Here is a 19391-nt window from a genome sequence, read left to right on the forward strand (position 1 = left end):
CAGACATAAATAAAATGGCTGCTCCATTACCAAAATATGTAAGTCAAAAAACAAGTCAAAATAATTTAAGATGGGGGACAAACTGATAGCGTTTCTCTGATGGTGTATCTCTGCAAAATAACAAATCATCATATTATGATCAAGCTAAAATGAGTTTAGCGGGAATATCACCTTCAGACTCAGCAATGATGTTTACTGTTCACAATGTTCACTTCCCCTTCAAAGCCTGTAGGTCTAAACAAAAAATCATTGTTCTTGGTAATCAAGACAGATCGAAATTGCTTATGAAACTTGATCTGAATAGGTAGAAATTAAGAAGCTATAGTATTTATGCTATCATGTGACTGCTCATAACACTGCCACTCATAATACCTAATAATAACTGCCAAACCTGTATGGAAAACATTGGAATAAATAATTATTCCATATTTACTACAGAATTTATAATTGGAAAACTCTTAATGTAAACTAGAATATGAAATATGAAATATTCACAGATTAATATTCAACTTTTCTAATAATGTTAAAATAAATAAAATACCAGGGCATATAAAAAATAGCTCTTTGTCTTTTTGCTGCATCCTCCAGTGATACAGTGACACCAATTTCATCCAGCACCATGTCAATGACTTTTTTGCCAATTATATCAAACCTTGAAATGAGTGTTGATTACAAAATGCATGGTGTAATCACTTTCCTGTATTTTGTCCATCAGGACCTTGATGGCACAAGATAATACAGATAACAATCTTAAAGGGCGAGTTATTTATAATGAGGCGATGCGAGGAAGGGGGGAGATGACACTGTACTGTATTTCATGACCTTGCCAGCTCATTGGTTTGACCAGTAATCCATTTCCATAAAGAGAAAGTGGAGGATTTAGAGGGCTATGAGAGATTGCAATATATACCTTCTTAACGCTTGGTCTGCCTGGGACTCCGTCTGTCTCTGTGACTTTCACAAGCTGACAACTCTGCTTGGTTAAGTAAGAATGTCTCTCTAGTTTTCTATTGTTTTGAAGTGTGATGGAATCTGAAAGCATGTTACGTTTTCGTTGTTTGGTTCTTTTGGTTGGTTGTTTTTCTGCATGACAGCAGTTACTAAAAATAATTTGTCTCGTCTGTATATTTCTTGGGAATTTAAGTTAGGTTTCTGTCAGTGGAAGGTTGTAACAAAAGGTTATTCACACAGTCATGAGACTATACGCAGTGTGACTTACTGCTGTTGGCTTTCAACCAAGTCTTACATCAATGCAAAATTTATTTGGTCAGTAAGAAGTGATGGTGAAATGCCAAAGGATCTCAATTGTTCATTGTTGTTAAGAGGTTCTTTGATAGGAATTAAGTGCAAGGAATAGATCATTTTAAGAATACGCATTTAGTAGATGATGTTTAATATCTGTGAAATTACTTGAATGTAGTCTTAGTTCTCCATAAGAAGAAATTTTAAGTCAGTCAGGAAAAATGTTTGGTTTCTTTTATCATTAAAAATGTTATTGTTGTGTTATGAGTGAGGAGTCTATTCTTTCTCGGGTTAGAAATGCACGGTCATGTGCTCAGTCTGCAGTAGTGGCAAACCTATGATATATGGTCTGCTGATGTGGTATGCTGTAAGGAAACACCACTACAAGGCATGAACTTCAAAATCGAGCCGTCAGTATTTATCTTTCTGTCAACACCACAGGGTTCGGATGGAAAACGTTGACTAATCCGTGGCCAACCTCAGCATCTGTCTTCACCTTGTGCTTCACTTGAATCCCCACTCACCAGATTTAGCCTGTTTTCTTCTCAAGCATTTCAGTGTGTTGGCAACAGTGAAGCTTTATTCGGTCTTTGTCAAAACAAGATTCCTACAATAGACAGGCTGTTATGACCAATTTAGTTTTGGTCTTTGGGTCTTGTTTTTTTTGTTTCTGTAAGTTTATGGACCTGATGAAAAAGTCTTAGATACTTTTTCGTTGTTTAAGAGACAGCCCAAATTTTTGGGGGGTTTTCTTTATCTTACATAGAATAAATAACCTGTTCTAAACTTTAGAGTCTGATAATGAAGGTGCTTTTATGATACATTTTTTGCCAAGTGCAATTTTTTTTTTGTTGTCTTATTAGTCTTTTAGATACAGCTTTTGAAATGCTATTGTACCTTCTCGTCTGTATATTGTTCAGTGTGAAGCAGATGAACTGTATGTGCATCTGAGTTCAAACTACAACGTTATTTTTGTGATATGCTCTAATGTCTTGGCTGTGCGAGGGATGTTGTTGGGTTACTGCAAACCTTCCTCCCTCCAGAGACAATCCCACCCATGGACCCACACACAATTATGTCAGACAAAAATCAAAGCCCAAATTTAACAATGCAGATATTATTCCATCTCCAGAGCAGTATGTTGTTATGTCCTCAGAGTTTTGAGTATCCAAAAATACAAAGTCAGCCCTGGAGATACCCCCTGACTTTTAACTGGTATACAGATGACAGACATTTGTGCCTGGGCCAGCTATGTGTTTTAGGATGCCAGAACTGGTTGTCAGACGTATTTTCTTTTAAGACAAGCTCGCTGTCATGTTTTTTTTGTCTCCATAATGAAGACATTAGGAACAGCTGTGGCTCCAGGAATAGAGTCTTAATCCGCTGCTCTGTCACAGCTCCTAAATATTAGAAGCAGCTCAGGCAGCAACTATCTGGCCTCTGAGTTTCCCTGGTAGTGGCCTCAGAGCCCTCCAGCCTGGTACTTTACCCAGTCTCGTGGTATCTGTTCATACAGTAAGTTTTGGTTTTCATTTGACTAAGTTTTAAGACTTGTTTGCTGTGCAAATAATGCAGCTGTTGCTGTTGGGAAATATTTTTGTAGTGATTTGGCCACAAACCAATATACTGACATATTAAGTTTTGAGTTTGATGAAGTTTAGAGATATTTGACTTACAACTACAAATATCAGGGGTTTGCCAAAGTCACTGGGCTTCATCTTCTCTACAGCACTTTGTAGACAATTTTATGGCAATTAACCCAGTAATTGTATATATATTTTAGATTAGACAAAGTGGTGTACCAAGCGGCAAACAGATCTACAGTACTATTGATTGAATGTTATTAGATAGGAACAAAGCTGGATTACCAACTGGGTAGGGCAGGAAATAAGAAATACCCCTGACAGCTGCTTTTTCATTATTTGATTCTCAGCCATTATATTGTGCTCACATGGGTCATTTTCCCAAAATCAAATTTTTCAAATGAGGGAAACTGTTTTGGGTTTGTATTCAGGTATATGAGTGCTTAATGGTTGTCCGTCTCAAAATATAGTGAAGCTGCCATTTATAGGTTGCTTTGTGGACTGTACTTGATGGGGAATTAGAAACATTTTTCCCTGGGGCCCCCAAAGAGGTTGACCTGGACATGCTGTGTAGAATGTGTGGAGGTTGGTTCGTGCTTATCATGTATGGCAAATATAATGTAGGTTGCTTCACTACCATACATTTTTATTTTTAGATAGGTATGAGACAGACACGAGTAAAGTTGACACATCCATCACATTGATCATCATATCATTTATTAGCTGCAAACATGATATTTACCATGGTGTTTATTTCAAGTTTCAATTAATTCAAGGCTCTAGAGTGTTACACTCAATAAATAAATGATACAAATAAATCTGAAAATGTAACATATTGGAGAAAAGTTAGCATTAATCTCAAACAAGAATAGTTGAATGTGAATGGAGTAAAATATGCAACAAGACTAAAAGGCATTAGCTATGTAGAAGTAGATAACCAGGTAATGTTTATTAAACCTAAGGGAACAAAATTGTTCTAAAAGCACTGCAAATACTTAGGGTTAGGGTTACAATTACCATGCATTAATGTTGCATTTGTATGTGCTCATGCTAATGTAGCACATTGTAGACTTTACTAACAGGCTAAATTTGGCATGTGAACATAGATACGGTTATGTTATCATTTCAATTTTAACATGCTAAAACATGTCTGTTTGCATTTGGCATTTAACATGCTAAATTTGCCCAAGTTATGTAACATGCTGACATATAACATTTAGCATTATTAGTATGCTATTGTTAGCTTGTTATGTTAGCATTAGACATTAATCAGTGTAGGTGAAGAATGAAGAAATTACTTTTAGATATAGCATAATTTACTGAAGCCATGTTTTAACCTGCTAGCATGCTAACATCTCCTAATAATCTTTAATACACAACAATTAGTATATGTTAACTTTTAGAATTCAACCCTTAAATTAGAATGGTGCACTGCCTTACTTATAGTATACAAACTATAGAGTGATATACTAACAAATATGTTAGCATGTTGGTGTTAGCGTGTTAGCATTAGCCTCCAAGTTCATCTTAGGCTGAAAGAAAGCAACTAAATGAAAGGTTTTAGAGGTATCAAGTTGAAAAAGTGTACAGTTTGACCTCTTGGTGGCGATCAAAGACCATGACTCATTTTAACTTAATGGGCCAGATTTCATGCTAATCCATCTAGTAGTTGTTAGGATATTTGAGTCTGGACAACAGTGTTGGGCCTCTGTCACCTGAGCCACACTATAGTGGGGCTAAAAATAGCAGTATGGTCCTTTAAGACATCAACACGGCCTGGGTTACAAAGATCAGTTCATTGAAGTTTCCTGGAATTAAAATGATGTCTTAAAATAGAATTAACATGATTTAGTCATGAAATGTGAGAGAGGTGAGTTTCTACAGCAGGTGAGAGGGAAATGGAAGGGACTTGATCTCAAATTTGAAGCAGATTAATAAACACAGTTCAGCCACAACATAAAAAAAATACAGGTTAAGTGAATATTGATTATTACTTCACAATGGCACAGTCACCTGTTAGGATAGGTGCAGGTGACATTCAGTCCTTGTGGTTGATGTGTTGGAAGCAGGAAAATTGGGCTTTAAAGATCTAAGTAAGCTTGACAAGGGAATCTCGTAACCAGCAGGTCTTGTGAAGCATTCGGTAATATCCACCAAAGTTGGTATAAAGACGGACACCTAGTGAACCAGCAACAGGGTCATGGACACCCGAAGCTCCTCACGCACGTGAGGAGTAAAGCCCTTCTGGTCCAATCACACAAATGTTAATTAATGGCTTTAATAGAAGGCCTTGCTGAAAACAGTGCATTGCAGCTTGCTCAATTTGTAGCTACATAGACGCAGACCGATCATAGTGCCCATGCTGACCATGGTTCACTGCCAAAAATGCCTATAATGGGCATCTGAGCAATCAGAACTGGGCCATGATGAATTAGATTCTCTTTTACAACAGTTGGACAGAGATGGCAGCAAGATGCACTATAGTTGAAGGCAAACCAGCTTAGACAGTTTGGTGGTGCCTCAGGTGCTCTCGGAACCTTGGGTTCTGGCATGTGATTTGACAAACTTTGATTCACCCCCTTCCTATACATTGTTCCAGATTGTTTTCATCTCACTAAAAAATAGCCTTGGTGATCCTTTGATACCCAAACAACTTTTCCATTGTTATGGAAAAAATATAAACATTTTTGCAAAGGTGTTGCCAGAGAAGAGGCCCAAGTTGTTAGGGAAATGGGTGTTGTTTTTATGTATGTAACATTTACCCATTGTGAGATTGAAAAGTTTACAGTGAACAATCCTTCTACAAGAATACAAAGTAGGAGATTTGTTTGATATGAATGCAAGCCAATGGAGACAACATTTGAGTGCGCAGAAAATTGCACATGTGCAACTGACCTCATGTGGCTCACCTGATGATTCCCGGTTCTGTGTTTTAAATTATAGTTACTTTTGCAGGCTATTGTACACAAAAGGGGACACTCTCAGTCCCAACTGGTTCACACATGCTGTTATACATTTCTGAAAATTGTCCACATATTTAAGGAGGTTGGACAACATCGCAATCACCACAAATATTAGCTTATTAAAGCAATCTTTGGCACAAAGCATGGTAATGCAGGTTATTAACATTATAAATAATCTTCACCTAATTCAACATAAAACAATTATTTCTGTAACCTAACATGTTTAATTGATAACAGTATATCAAATAATTAGGTTGTTACACAATAATAATGTGTAATAGTGAAAGTAGGAAATGGGTCTCCACTGCCACTGTTTGGATAAAGAAATATTTTGTTTACGCACATTTTTGATCATATAATATAGTTATAAACACAAGTACCGACACATTCTGGACAGTCAACAAAGACTTTATTACAGAAACATGACCAGCCGATCCCAGTACTGTGTGGAAGAAACGATCCAGTAGGCCCTGATTTTAAAATAGAACTTGATATTTGTCAGACTGCTGCAAATCAAAGTCTACGTCATATGAAACACTGCTACGATATTTGCAAGTAACGGTGACCACAAGCAACAGATGTCAGTTTACACCTACAGGGTAGAAGGGGATTGAAAAGACAAAACAACAGAGTTCCTTCTTTTTTGTTTGTTACCCCTAACCCTCTCTTTTGTGAGGTGGTGGACAAACTCAGAAAAGTTCATGTCTTATCAAAACAAAAGGTTAAAAAATGTATTAATACTGTCTTTTCTTGCAGATACATCAGGATCCTGCAGCAAACATGGCTACTGAGTAAGTTAATACAAATAAATATGATAATGAATAATCAGTAGAAAGTATTTATTTAGCTATTTTGTGTCTTTTTGATGGCAGAATGTCTTACAAATGTGAGATTTGAAAGACTGTAAAATTTCCAATGGGGCAAGGAACAAGTCATTCATATGTGGTGCATATAACTGAACTTTTGGTTTTATTTGTCTTGGATGTTTTAACATTGTGAAACAGGGTATTCCCACTATGTTTTCCTTGAATTTCTAAACATTGTCCATTTAACATTTATGCAGCAAACTGGCCACAAACATGGCACACAAAACAAAAGCCACATTTTGAAGTTATCGAAATTACTTTAGTGGCTGCAAGAAAAAACAAAAATACAATAAAATAACTCCATCACCTTTATACCACACATGACTTTTTGTTGAAAATATTATGATAATAATGGATTTGTGAATGTAGTCAGGATGTGTCACAGATATCACTTCCTCTGTCCGCATTCATGATGAGTAAAGTACACCCATGTAAATGGGACGATGTTTGTCACATAAGTCTGACTTGGTTAACAATGTGAATGCCATAATTCCACTCCGACCGAATATGGAGTTACTGTGATTAATCCTCTAGGTAATGGCGCCCAGCGGCTTTATGAAAGGTCCTAACATGATCCACGTGCCTACCAAATTTTGTCTATCTCTATCAAATTTAACGATGGGGGCCTTGACTTTGAAAAGTTGGAGGGGGGGCTATCGAGCCATTTTGAAACAATTAGACTAAAAAGCCCTTTCAGACATCATCACCATCTCAAGTCTCTCAAATTGAATGAATTTATGACAGCATGTTGTGGAGTTATAGCATTATAATGTTTCGTGGCGGCGAATTTCGATGTGCGGCCACGCCATGGGGAGGGCATCAGACAAAACATCACAGATTTCTCTCTATGACATCAGCCAATTGGTTTAGCTTTTCTGAGTAAGTTTGAAGGGGATCTGGTCAACCTCCAAGGGAGAGGACATAAAAGTACAATTTGTAACTTCTGGTTGCCAATAGGTGGCGCTATTACCTATGGTTAATATTAACAATATTAACAATATTGACATGTAGGTGTTTCACACTAGATCGGACCATGCACCTCTGATTCATAGCAGATACTATATGCTGACTATTCTGAGTTTTCGTTTATGGGAACAGCCTAAAAATGCAAAGTATCTTCAGCTCCTAAGTATCCCAAGCGCCTAAAGCACATTTGTATTTGAAGGCGAATCATGAATTGGCACGGCCATGCCTTTCAACTTACAATAATTCCTTGAGTATTGTTTAATCGGTAGGGTCTATTATATATGTTGCCCAACTTTAGCGTGGATCTGATTAACGACTTAGGAGGAGTTCGTTAAAGTACGACCCCTTTAATCAGCCATAAAAACACCCACATTTGCACACTAAATTCAAAATGGCTGACTTCCAGTTGGGCGGAGCTAATGGCTTCTAGAGGCTTTTTTGTAGGTGCTCATGTGATACATGCGTCTACCAATTTTGATCCATCTACATCAGCCAACAGACATTTTTACAGAATTTCACTAAAATGTTATTTCGAACATCAGGAATTGGCACTCTGAACATGTCTGCCAAGTATCCTGAGCTCCTTAGCATCCCTAGTCCCTAAAACACTAGGGATGCTAGTGTTTTAGACATATATGTTTTTGAATATTAGTCTGACTACGCCAGGCGAGGTCTTTTCTTTATGTTGCCCAAGTTTAAGGTGGGTCTGATTAACAACCTAAGACGAGTTCGTTAAAGTACGACCCCTTTAATCAGCCATAAAAACACCCACATTTGCACACGAAATTCAAAATGGCTGACTTCCAGTTGGGCGGAGCTAATGGCTTCTAGAGGCTTTTTTGTAGGTGCTCATGTGATACATCCGCCTACCAATTTTGATCCATCTACATCAGCCAACACACATTTTGACAGAATTTCACTAAAATGTAATTTCGAACATCAGGAATTGGCGCTCTGAACATGTCTGCCAAGTATCCTGAGCTCCTTAGCATCCCTAGTCCCTAAAACACTAGGGATGCTAGTGTTTTAGACATATATGTATTTGAATATTAGTCTGACTACGCCAGGCGAGGTCTTTTCTTTATGTTGCCCAAGTTTAAGGTGGGTCTGATTAACAACCTAAGAGGAGTTCATTAAAGTATGACTCCTTTACTCAGCCATAAATCACACAATTTTACACACGCCGTGGCAACAGCGTTTAATATATGGTCAAAATATTCATAATATAACATCATGCATAACTCACAACTTAGCTGAGCAAATTTGGGGTGGATCTGAAAAACCTCCAGAGGACGTAAGAGTGCAAAACTTGAAATCTCCTGTTGCCAGTAGGTTGCGCTATGACCATGGTTCAATATTGACAAGCAAATGTGTTCAAGGCTAGGGTTAGTTATCATTCCTGAGACATTTGGTAAAGATATGACCACATATGGTTGTGTTATGACAGTCTGATGCTTCATGGTGACACCGAAATTCGGTGTCACCATGAAGCAATTTCATTGGGAGGCCGTCTGATGAAAACTCACGGTTTTTGTACATGACATCATCAAAGTGTTTTCGCTTTTCTGAGAAAGTTTGATATAGATCTGGTCACCCTGCACGGCAGAGAACATAAAAGTATTAAACATGTCACTTCCCGTTCCCAGCAGGTGGCGTTCAGTCAATATTGACTTTTAGATGTGTTGAGGGCGGGACAGTTTTCATGTCTGGAAAGTTCAGGTCAGATCAGACCATGTATATTTGTATATTTGGCGAAGGATTGCAATTCGCCATGCCGTCACGGCAAAGGGCCTCTGACGAAAAGTCAGGATGTTGATAATTTTACATCCCATAGGTCTTTAGATGACACACACAAATATGAAGTAGGTAATGTGAAATCTGTAGGAACAGTTGGTTAAAGTATGATGTGTGAAAATGGCGGACTTCCTGTTGGTCGGACGTAATAGCGGCCACAGACTTTTTTGTCTTGACATGATACAAGTGCATACCAAATTTCGTTATTTACATTGAATTTAAAGCTGAGAGAAATGTGTTAGGCGGCGCTATCTAGCCATTTTGACACGCCCATGCAAAAGATACATTTTACGCAAATTATATCACATTCCTGGCAAGTGTGCAAATTTTGCGGCCTTTTCATGCATGTTGCGACAGTGAACGATTAGGGCAACGTGCAAAGACAATAATAAGAAACGGAGCGAAAACAAAAAGGCCTTTGCCAGCCCCAGCTTCAAGCTGGTCAGCGCTCGCCAGCCTCTAGGCTGTCGGCGCTCGGCCCCTAATAATCCACTCAATTACAATAGGTCCTCGCTCTGACTTTTTTCATTGGAGCTTGGGCTCTAATAATAATCCTTACGTAAACAATAGGGTGCATGGTGCCCACCGTTGGACATTGGGGGCACCGCACCTCCAGTGCTCTGGCCCTGATAAACTACTTTAATTTCCCTCAGTCTGATTAATGTTTTTATGTTTTTGCCTGCAGGAAAAGACTGTCTGCGAGGCGTAAGCATACTCTGAAGGTAAGAGATGAATAAATAGCAAAGCTGAGATGCTGCTGTGTTTCCCTTGCTTGCTTTCAGATTTCAGATGAAAATAATTCCTATTTGTATAACGATGTGATCCATAGAGCTGTATGCTGGTGGTAGCCAATAATTTGTTGGATGCTGAAGCAACAGTGAAGGCTGATGAGAGAGAGAAGTTCCTGGCAGAGAAATGTCCTTCTGTGGAGCTGCCATACTCCAAGGATGAACTTATGGTGAGACCAAACAGGACAGACTGTCCCGGGTCAGTCCGGGATAAAATGCTGTCAGGGTTATTTATTACTGTAAATAAGTCAGGTTCTATTTTTGTGTCCCTAAATATCTTAAATCCAGTTCATAAACATCCAACAAAACCCTTTTATTCAAACCCTGTTATACCTTATTTAGTCTAATACAAAATGAAAATATATTAGACAAGATCTAGTGAAATGAATTTGGTTAAAGCTTTACTTGGGGCTTTAGCAAGTACTGTTTTTTTTCTTCAGGAACTTTGCAAGCAACTTCATGAGCAGATTGACATCAGTGAAGAGGAGAGATACTGCATAGAGTTCAAGCTGAACATGGTTCTCAATGAGGTGAGACACATTTTCATTCCTGCTCATTACATTGATTTGGGCAGCTGTCTGAGGTGTTCACCATGGCTGACTAATGTAGATGTTAAAAAACTGCTTTTTTTAAAGTTAGTAATACCATATTGAAAACGTCGGGGTCTTCTTTCATTTGATGATGTGACTATTTCAGAGTTAGTAAGTCCCAAAGTGTTTGGTTGGGCTTATTATTCTTCCACAGAGGAAATAAATGCTTGCTGTATTTACACTAATTAGGCGATACAAACTTTTTATATTTTAACAATGTAATTTCATATTGTCAACGCATAATTTGACTTAAGTTTCTGATTTAATAATGATGTGATGTTGATTTCATTACTACCATATCATCATGAATTATTTTTCTATAAAAAGCTTTAGGTCATGCCTATTCAGTGTAGTACAAATGGAGGCCAAGATACCAGGAAAAAAATATTTTTGAACTAAGAATAACGTCATTTCTGCCATCTTTTTGACTTCTTCACAACATAACTTATAATAATTTGCTGATCAATATAGGGTTTAGATTGTCTCTATTATTTGGAAATAATTATTTGGAAATGTGTTCTTCGGACCTACACACACACACACACACACACACACACACACACACACACACAGCCAAGAATTACACACAGGACAATGAGCTCAAAGTGACTGAGGTCTTACAAATGTTAATTCTGATGTGGGTTTTACATATTACCAAATTTCATGTTTCTCTCCTCTCCGAAGATTAATGGTATCTCCCCATAGGACAAATGTTGAAATTTTTCTGGTTCTCAAAATATCTGATTATAAAGTGATCTCATAATCAGGACATGCTATGCTCGTACCAAGATGGTTTTGTGCTCCTCCACTTTTAAGCACTGGGAATCAGGGGTTATGTTAGTTATCCTTATAAATTCATACTGCAAAGTTGAAGCCTGAAATGGTTGGAGATCACTCTGAAATATAAAATGCTACTTAATGTGTCAATTATATGGTCTTTTTATTGAAGTAAATCTATCAAACAATACTATGAAACAAAGTGCACTGTATTTGTAATTAAAATCTACAAAAAAAAGAGTCTCCAGCCAGTAATTTCCAATTGATTTTTTTTTAATTCGAGTGGGAGGTTCATGTTATATATTTTCATTAAAATATGGGTGAATCTGTTCTTAAACAGTAACTTTTTCGAAAAGGTATTTTAAATTATTCTCATTTATTCTGTTTCATATTTGAAAGTCTGTTCCAAAAAATGTGGTTTCTGTGTAAAATTTTAAATGATGCGAATGAGAAGAACTGCTTTCACTTTGAGATGGGACATGATGTTGCAGCAGCAAATACTACTCTGTTTTAGGAACACAAAAAACGCTATGATCACAAAATGTTAGAAATAAAACTTGACCGATGTCTTGAATCTCTCTAAAGGTGAGAGATCTCAACATTAAGATTGTGGATCTGAGGGGAAAGTTCAAGAGACCTCGGCTGAAGAAAGTGCGCATGTCAGCTGACGCCATGCTGAAAGCTCTGCTGGGCTCCAAGCATACAGTTAACATGGACCTTAGAGCCAACCTGAAGCAGGTCAAGAAGGAAGTGAAAGAGGAGGTGAGCTGCCACCTACTTCATGTACAATAGCCCTTAAACTCAAAACGAGCACAGATCTCTACCAACTCTTTCCACTGATCTATGGTTAAGTTTGTAAGTATCTTTGTTTGTTAACATCACCTTTAACTTAAAATTTTGTTTTGAGAAATTGTCATTTCCAAGAGTAGTTGGTGCACTAGCAGGCAGGGCTCACAACTTGGATCTTATGTGTCCATTATGACATCACTGAGTTCAGTACTAAACTTAACATTGGTAAAAAGAGTTCCAACCGTTAAACTGAAGTTAAACCATCATCAGGTTGAAATATTTTGATACTTAGGTTATAGTTTTAAGGAAATCATAACTTATTTCACTACCAATACTTACAATTCTTTGTTTTCTAGTTCTTTCAGCACTTGACTTTCTTTAATATTTTTACTTACAAATGCCCAAACCTACCACCAAGTTAGTCAGACTTCTTCGTAAAAGAAAAAGAAGATGGCCAACAAACATTAACCTAAACTAAAAAACATCAATCACAATTGATAGATGAACATCTTGCTTTTGCTTTATTGTGTAAACCGTTCTCCTGTTCATTCAAGGATTATTAGGATATTTCATGTGTGGTCACTTTCAGTTTGACTTCCCAATTTTGTGTTTTAATTAATTTGGATAAACTGCTGATTTGTCTCCAAACTTTCAAAAATTTAGTCATGTCTGATTATGTCACAATGTGATCTCATGACTTACCCTGGTGAGAAAAATCATAACCCACAGAAAACTACAGTCAAGTGACAGTCTATGAAAATAAGACCCATCCTCCCATTACATAACTACTGGCCATATTATTGTAAACAAAGCTTTGGAACAACCATCAAACGCAACAGTGGTAAAATTATTATTCAAAACCTTTACTTAAGCACCAGTTCAACAGTAGAAAATATTCCAAGACCTGCGTTTAAATATCAACAAAGTCTACTTAGGATATATAAAAAGTAAATGCATTTGGCCAATGTGAACTTATAATGTAAATGACTTTTCTAGTCATATAGACCACTCCAAGAGCTTTACAGGAAAGTCACATTCACCCATTCACACACATTTATACAGCGCTGCTATTTACCGCACATTTTTCTGTCACACTCATACACTGTCGGAAGAGCAGTCCGAGGCAATTTAGGGTTAAGTGTCTTACCCAAGGACACAACGGCAAGTGGACTGGTCGAAGCTGGGATCGAACCACCAACCCGAAGGACGAACGACGAACGACTCTACCTCCTGAGCAACAACCGCCCAATGTAACATAATAGTATTAGATCTAGATCAGTGGTTCCCAACCAAAGGATCAGGTTCCTTCAGTACCATCATAAGAGTGGTAACGAGGTCATTATTATGGGAGGAAAGAAAAAAAAAGGCTTGATGGTAAATGTAACTACTTTGAGGCTTGGAAACATATTTAAAAACCATCTAAGGTGTTTAAAGGTTTCAGAAATCATTTTTTGGTGGCACTGATAAGGAGCGCCAAAAATATTTTTCTGCAAAGGGTTCTGTATTGTATTTGGCAAGTCTATCAATCTTAATCTAAAGGTAATCAGTAACTACACCTATTAAATTAATGTAATGGAGTAAAATGTGCAATATTGCCCTCTGAAATGTATTGGAGTAGAGGGTAAAGTAGCACGAATTCTCAGTAACATACCTCAGAATTGTACTCATCATTATTTATCTCCCATTCTTGGTTAACATACTTATTTGCTGCTTTTTTCCCCACGTTCATGTATTTTATGATTTAACAGGACATTCTGTAATGTAAAATAAATATTATCTGTGTTCACAGGACAAGCAGCTGCGTGATGTTGGAGACTGGCGTAAGAACATTGAAGACAAGTCTGATAGGAAGAAGATGTTTGATAGTTAAATGTCACCTGCAAATGATTGTTGGGTTTAAGGTTGATTTTTAGGACAGAATTCAGGTCTCATGTCTTTGTAACTGAGGAGTTTTATTCCAAATTGCAGCATATCCATCCTAACATTTAATTTCATGGAAGAGGTAAGGCATGGAAGTTGTGTTTGCTACGGTTTTGTTCTGGTACGGTATGGTAAAGTAAATGATAAATGACCTTAATCTCCTAAATCTCCATGTTCCTTTCTATTTCAAAAGAAGTATTTTTTCCCGAGCATGAGTTGATTCACACAAATGTGTACTTAACAAATATAGGATTCGCAACGTGATCTGAGGTAGATGAGGCAGAGTTGGGTTTTCCTTTTTCTTTTTTTGCAGTTTTTGGATATCTCACTTTGGAATTAAACTCTTCAGGTGAATTTAAGCTGCCTTCTGTTTTTGCGAGTATCGACACTGCTTTGACGTATTTGTACTGTATTTTCTAATATCACTTGGTCCATGACATATGAATCAATCCTGCTTATGTTCAGAATTATACTTCAAAATCTAACTGTCATGGTATATTCTTCCTCATATAATACAAGAATACTGTCTTGTGGCACTATAGGCTGCTGCACCCTGACCGACGGGTCCTGACAAATTATTAGGTTGTAATTAGGCTGTTTTGTTACCTTGAAGTTTATGCCGCAGGTTGAGTTTCGGTTTATCTATTCTCTAATGTAATTGAATAAGTGTTATATGATGCATATGATTTGTTGCAAGTAGCAACACAGTGCCCAGTGTGAAGAAGGAAATTGAAAAAGCAGTGAATTAGCATGACAATCTAACAGTCTGTAATAGATCAAATGAAGCAAAAGGCCAGTGAAATACGGGACACCAAATTCCCTTGCTAGTGACTTCAACTACTCCAGAGGTGTAATTCAGTCTACAGTCTGTACCCAACAAAATCACCAAAGTCATCTTTTTTTAAATGTTCAAACCAAAATGTAATCATCTTTTCTCATCTTGTTGCCGTAACATGAAATACAAAAGCTTAATGTTCAACTTGTTCAGAGTCTTGAATTTATTTGTTACTTTTTCAGTCAATACAAGCAAAAGTTACATGTTTAGTTTAAATAACCCCCGCAGTTCTTTGGGGAATTTGCTCCGCAGCTCCTATTTTTTAAGGACGAAACAGAAGCTTAAAGAAATGCAGGTTCAACCAGCATTATGCTAAAAGTGAGAAAAGGAGAACTTGTGCAGCAGCAAAAGCATTTAAACCTACAAGGCTTGTGTAAGACAGCTGGACTTTTTTGACGTGAGAGGACGCTGGCGCTGCCTGTTCGCCGCTTCTCCGTCTCCTGCTGCCGCTGCCCCCGTACACCGGCCGTCTCAACCTCTGGGCATCGGCTGGCTGATACCGAGGGCTTCACTCCTGGACAGTCTCTCAGCTGCTCCCCTTAGTCGCTCGGACTCCCTGGCCGGACAACAATCCCGCGGCTAGCTGCCAGCAGGTCGCCCTTGTTCAGTCATCGAGTGGTGGCTCACGCTAGCTGCTACAGCGGCTCACCTGGTCGCCCCCGTCCCTCTCACTCCGCGTGGTTCTTCCCACATCTCCAGTGGCTGCACATCTTCTCCTGTCATTCCGTGGACAATCCTGGCAACAGCCTTCCTCTTCTACTCGCCAAGTCCACGGCTAATCGATAACACGGAGCTCTCGGTCCCTCCGGATTTCCCTCTCGGCACCATGCTCAAATACTCAACTCCGCAGCTGTTTGACCTCTTCAACCTCACCATCTCATCCTGCATCTCATTGATTAAACACCTCGGACTCCTACGCCGACCACGCTACATCCACAGAGGCTCTCGCCGCAGATTTATTTATTCCCAGCACGGACAATCCATTCAATCCATCTGCTCAGCTGCACGCCCCGTCGCACCTCTGCCGCGTCATCAGAGCGCTGCCGTCTGTGGACCTCTTACATCGCAACCTGCCTGGCAGGATACAAAACCCGGACTGCACCTCTGTGCTCACCGCCCTCTGATTACATCTACCACTTCACCAAACACCAAAACCAAGCTACTCGACGTCCAACCATCTGCTAATCCACCTACTGCCCCTCTCCCACTGCACCTCCACCCCTCCCCAGCACCTCCCCTCACTTCTAACCGGGACAACCTCAGACCTTTCTGGCCTGCCCCGATCACAACACCTTCTTACTCTGCCAACCTTGCGCTACTCAACACCCGATCACTTAACAATAAAGCCCCTGCCCTCCATGAACTAATCCTCAACAACACCCTGGATTTCCTTCTCATCACTGAAACCTGGCAACAACCCAACGACTTCTTCTCCCTCAACCAAGCATCCCCCCCTGGTTTTAGCTACATCTCCAAACCCCGCCCCTCCCGCCTCGGAGGTGGACTCGCCGTTATTTTCAATCAGAATTTCCGGATCTCAGAACTCACCCTCCCCTCAGTATCATCCTTTGAATTCCTTGCCTTCAAAGCACTATCCTCCACGACAGTTGTCCTCATCTACCGGCCACCTAAACCAAACCCCTCCTTCCTCTCTGACTTCACCGAGTTCCTCACACTAGCCTCATCCCTCTCCCCACGTCTGCTGCTACTCGGTGACCTAAACATCCACATGGACTCCCCCACCTGCAAACTCTCCATTGAATTCACCACTCTCCTGGAAAATTTAGCACTCACCCAGCATGTCACCTTCCCCACACACGACAAAGGACACATCCTCGACCTCGTCTGCACCATTAACACACCGGTGCTCGACCTCCACTCATGCCTCTTTCCCCTCTCTGACCATAAACTCATACGGTTCAGCATCCCTTCTCCCACCCCCCCGACCCCGCCTCTCCAGAGAAATCACCTTCCGCAACCTCAAATCCATCGACCCTCACCATCTCTCTGACCTGCTCTCCACCAACCTCCCCCTGGACTCAACCCTCATCTCCCCTGATGATCTCACAAACCACCTAAACTCCATCCTGTCTACTTCCCTTAACACCATGGCACCCTCAAAACAAAAACAGTCTCCTTCAACACCTCCTCACCCTGGTTCACACCCGCACTCCATGACATGAAACGAACTGGCCGCCAACTTGAACGACTTACAAAAAAAATCACCACACACAGTCCACCACGAAGCATACAAAACCCACATCACTGGCTACAAAGACGCCCTCATCGCTGCCAAATCTGCCTACCTCTCCACCATCTTCACGGACCCCTCCCAAAACCCCAGAACCCTCTTCTCCACAGTGACCAACCTCCTACAGGCCCGCACCAACTCCCTTCCTACCTCTACCCCTGATCTCTGCAACTCATTCCTCCGGTTTTTCACTGATAGAATCAACCTAATAAATCAATCATTATCCCCCATAACACCCCCTGCATCTACTCCAGCACATACCATGGACCCTCTCCTCCCCATCTCCCCTGACCCCTCCTCCCCACTGCTGCCTTTCCCAGTTTGACCTGGTTACCCCCCCCGAAATCGCCAAACTCATCAGCTCTTCCAAATCAGCTACCTGCTCCCTTGACCCCCTCCCCACTCCCCTGCTAAAGTCCTGCCTCCCCGTCCTCTGCCCCTACCTCACTAACCTATTCAACTCCTCACTGTCCCACGGAACTGTCCCCTCTGCCTTCAAAACTGCCGCTGTCACCCCTATTTTAAAGAAACCTGGTCTCGATCCTTCCTCCCTCCATAACTATCGCCCAATCTCCAACCTCCCCTTCCTTTCTAAAACTCTGAAACGCATTGTTGCCACTCAATTACAATCCCATCTCCACGCCAATAAACTCTTTGAGCCCCTTCAATCTGGTTTTTGCCCCCTCCACAGCACAGAAACTGCCCTATTAAAAGTCCTCAATGACCTCCTCACCTCTGCTGACTCCGGTTCCCTCAACATCCTCATCCTTCTCGACCTGAGTGCAGCCTTCGATACCGTGAGCCATGACATCCTACTCACTAGACTCAGAGACCTCGGTATTGAAGGTACTCCAGTCATACCTCACTTACAGATCGCATTTCATCACTCTCCATAATCACACCTCTGCTACATCCACAGTCACACAAGGCGTTCCCCAAGGCTCCGTACTCGGTCCCCTAACCCTAACCCTACCTCAGCACCAAATCACCCCACAACCCCCCCCTCTCCCATGTCGACTCCTGCCTGTCAGCAATTAAGACCTGGATGCAACACAACTTCCTGAAACTAAACAGTAAAAAAACAGAATTCCTCCTCATCGGTTCCAAATCCACACTCAGCAAAATCAACAACCCCACACTCACCATCGATGGCACCAATGTCTCCCCATCCCCCCAGGCCCGCAACCTTGGCGTTATCTTCGACTCGACCCTCTCCCTCGAACCCCATATCCGCCACATAGTCAAAACCTCCTTCTTTCACCTCCGTAACATCGCCAAGATCAGACCCTCACTCACACCCCCCGCCGCAGAACGACTCATTCACACCTTCATCTCCTCACGTTTAGATTATTGTAACTCTCTTCTCCTTGGCATCAGCCCAAGCTCCATCAAAAAACTACAACTGGTCCAGAACGCAGCCGCCCGTCTCATCACCCACACCAAATCCTGGCAACACATCACCCCAGTCCTAAAACAACTACACTGGCTCCCTGTCTCCCACCGAATTACCTTCAAGGTCCTGGTCCTCACCTTCAAAGCCCTCCACCACCTTGCTCCCCAATACCTCACTGGTCTCCTCTCCCCCTACCAACCCACACGGTCCCTCAGATCCACCTCTGCCGGTCTCCTCTCCATCCCCAAAACCAAATTCCGCAGCTTGGGAGACAGAGCTTTCTCCAGGGCTGCTCCCAGGCTGTGGAACTCCCTCCCCCAAGAGATCCGTGATTCAGACTCCCTCACCACCTTTCAGTAACGCCTAAAAACCCACCTCTTTTCCTCTGCATATCCCTAGCTCCCCCCGTTCCACTTTTACTTTCTTTCTTTCTTTTTGTACCAGCGCTTTGGGTACATGAAAAGCGCTTTATAAATCCAATATCTTATTATTATTATTATTGGTAAATAAAATTAGGAAGTTAAATTTTCTGCTTCTCTCTCATCTTGCAAAAATTAGACCGTAACTGCTTAAGAGTTTAAGCTACGATCATTATGTAGCATGAACACCTTTGCAAGATTTTGCAACAAATTAA

General features: G+C 40.4%; 1 protein-coding gene across 4 annotated transcripts in view; it reads left to right on the forward strand.

Moving 5' to 3' along the window:
• The first annotated feature begins 859 nt into the window (after window positions 1-859).
• Window positions 860-19391, forward strand: part of LOC118315143 (troponin I, fast skeletal muscle) — a 34567-nt gene continuing 16035 nt past the window's right edge. The window contains exons 1-7 of one of the 4 annotated variants that reach the window (XM_035642169.2): window positions 860-985; window positions 6545-6579; window positions 10100-10136; window positions 10244-10372; window positions 10643-10732; window positions 12155-12331; window positions 14148-15257. In XM_035642169.2, coding sequence (XP_035498062.1) covers window positions 6569-6579; window positions 10100-10136; window positions 10244-10372; window positions 10643-10732; window positions 12155-12331; window positions 14148-14228 — 525 coding nt within the window. In that variant the 5' untranslated portion in view covers window positions 860-985; window positions 6545-6568 and the 3' untranslated portion in view covers window positions 14229-15257. Of the gene's footprint in view, window positions 986-2666; window positions 2758-6544; window positions 6580-10099; window positions 10137-10243; window positions 10373-10642; window positions 10733-12154; window positions 12332-14147; window positions 15258-19391 lie in introns of those variants that run through there. The other 3 variants (XM_035642171.2, XM_035642170.2, XM_047333175.1) reach the window with 3 other exon arrangements.

This window comes from Scophthalmus maximus, chromosome 7 (assembly GCF_022379125.1).
Source record: "Scophthalmus maximus strain ysfricsl-2021 chromosome 7, ASM2237912v1, whole genome shotgun sequence".
In the NCBI taxonomy this organism is placed as follows: Eukaryota; Metazoa; Chordata; class Actinopteri; order Pleuronectiformes; family Scophthalmidae; genus Scophthalmus; species Scophthalmus maximus.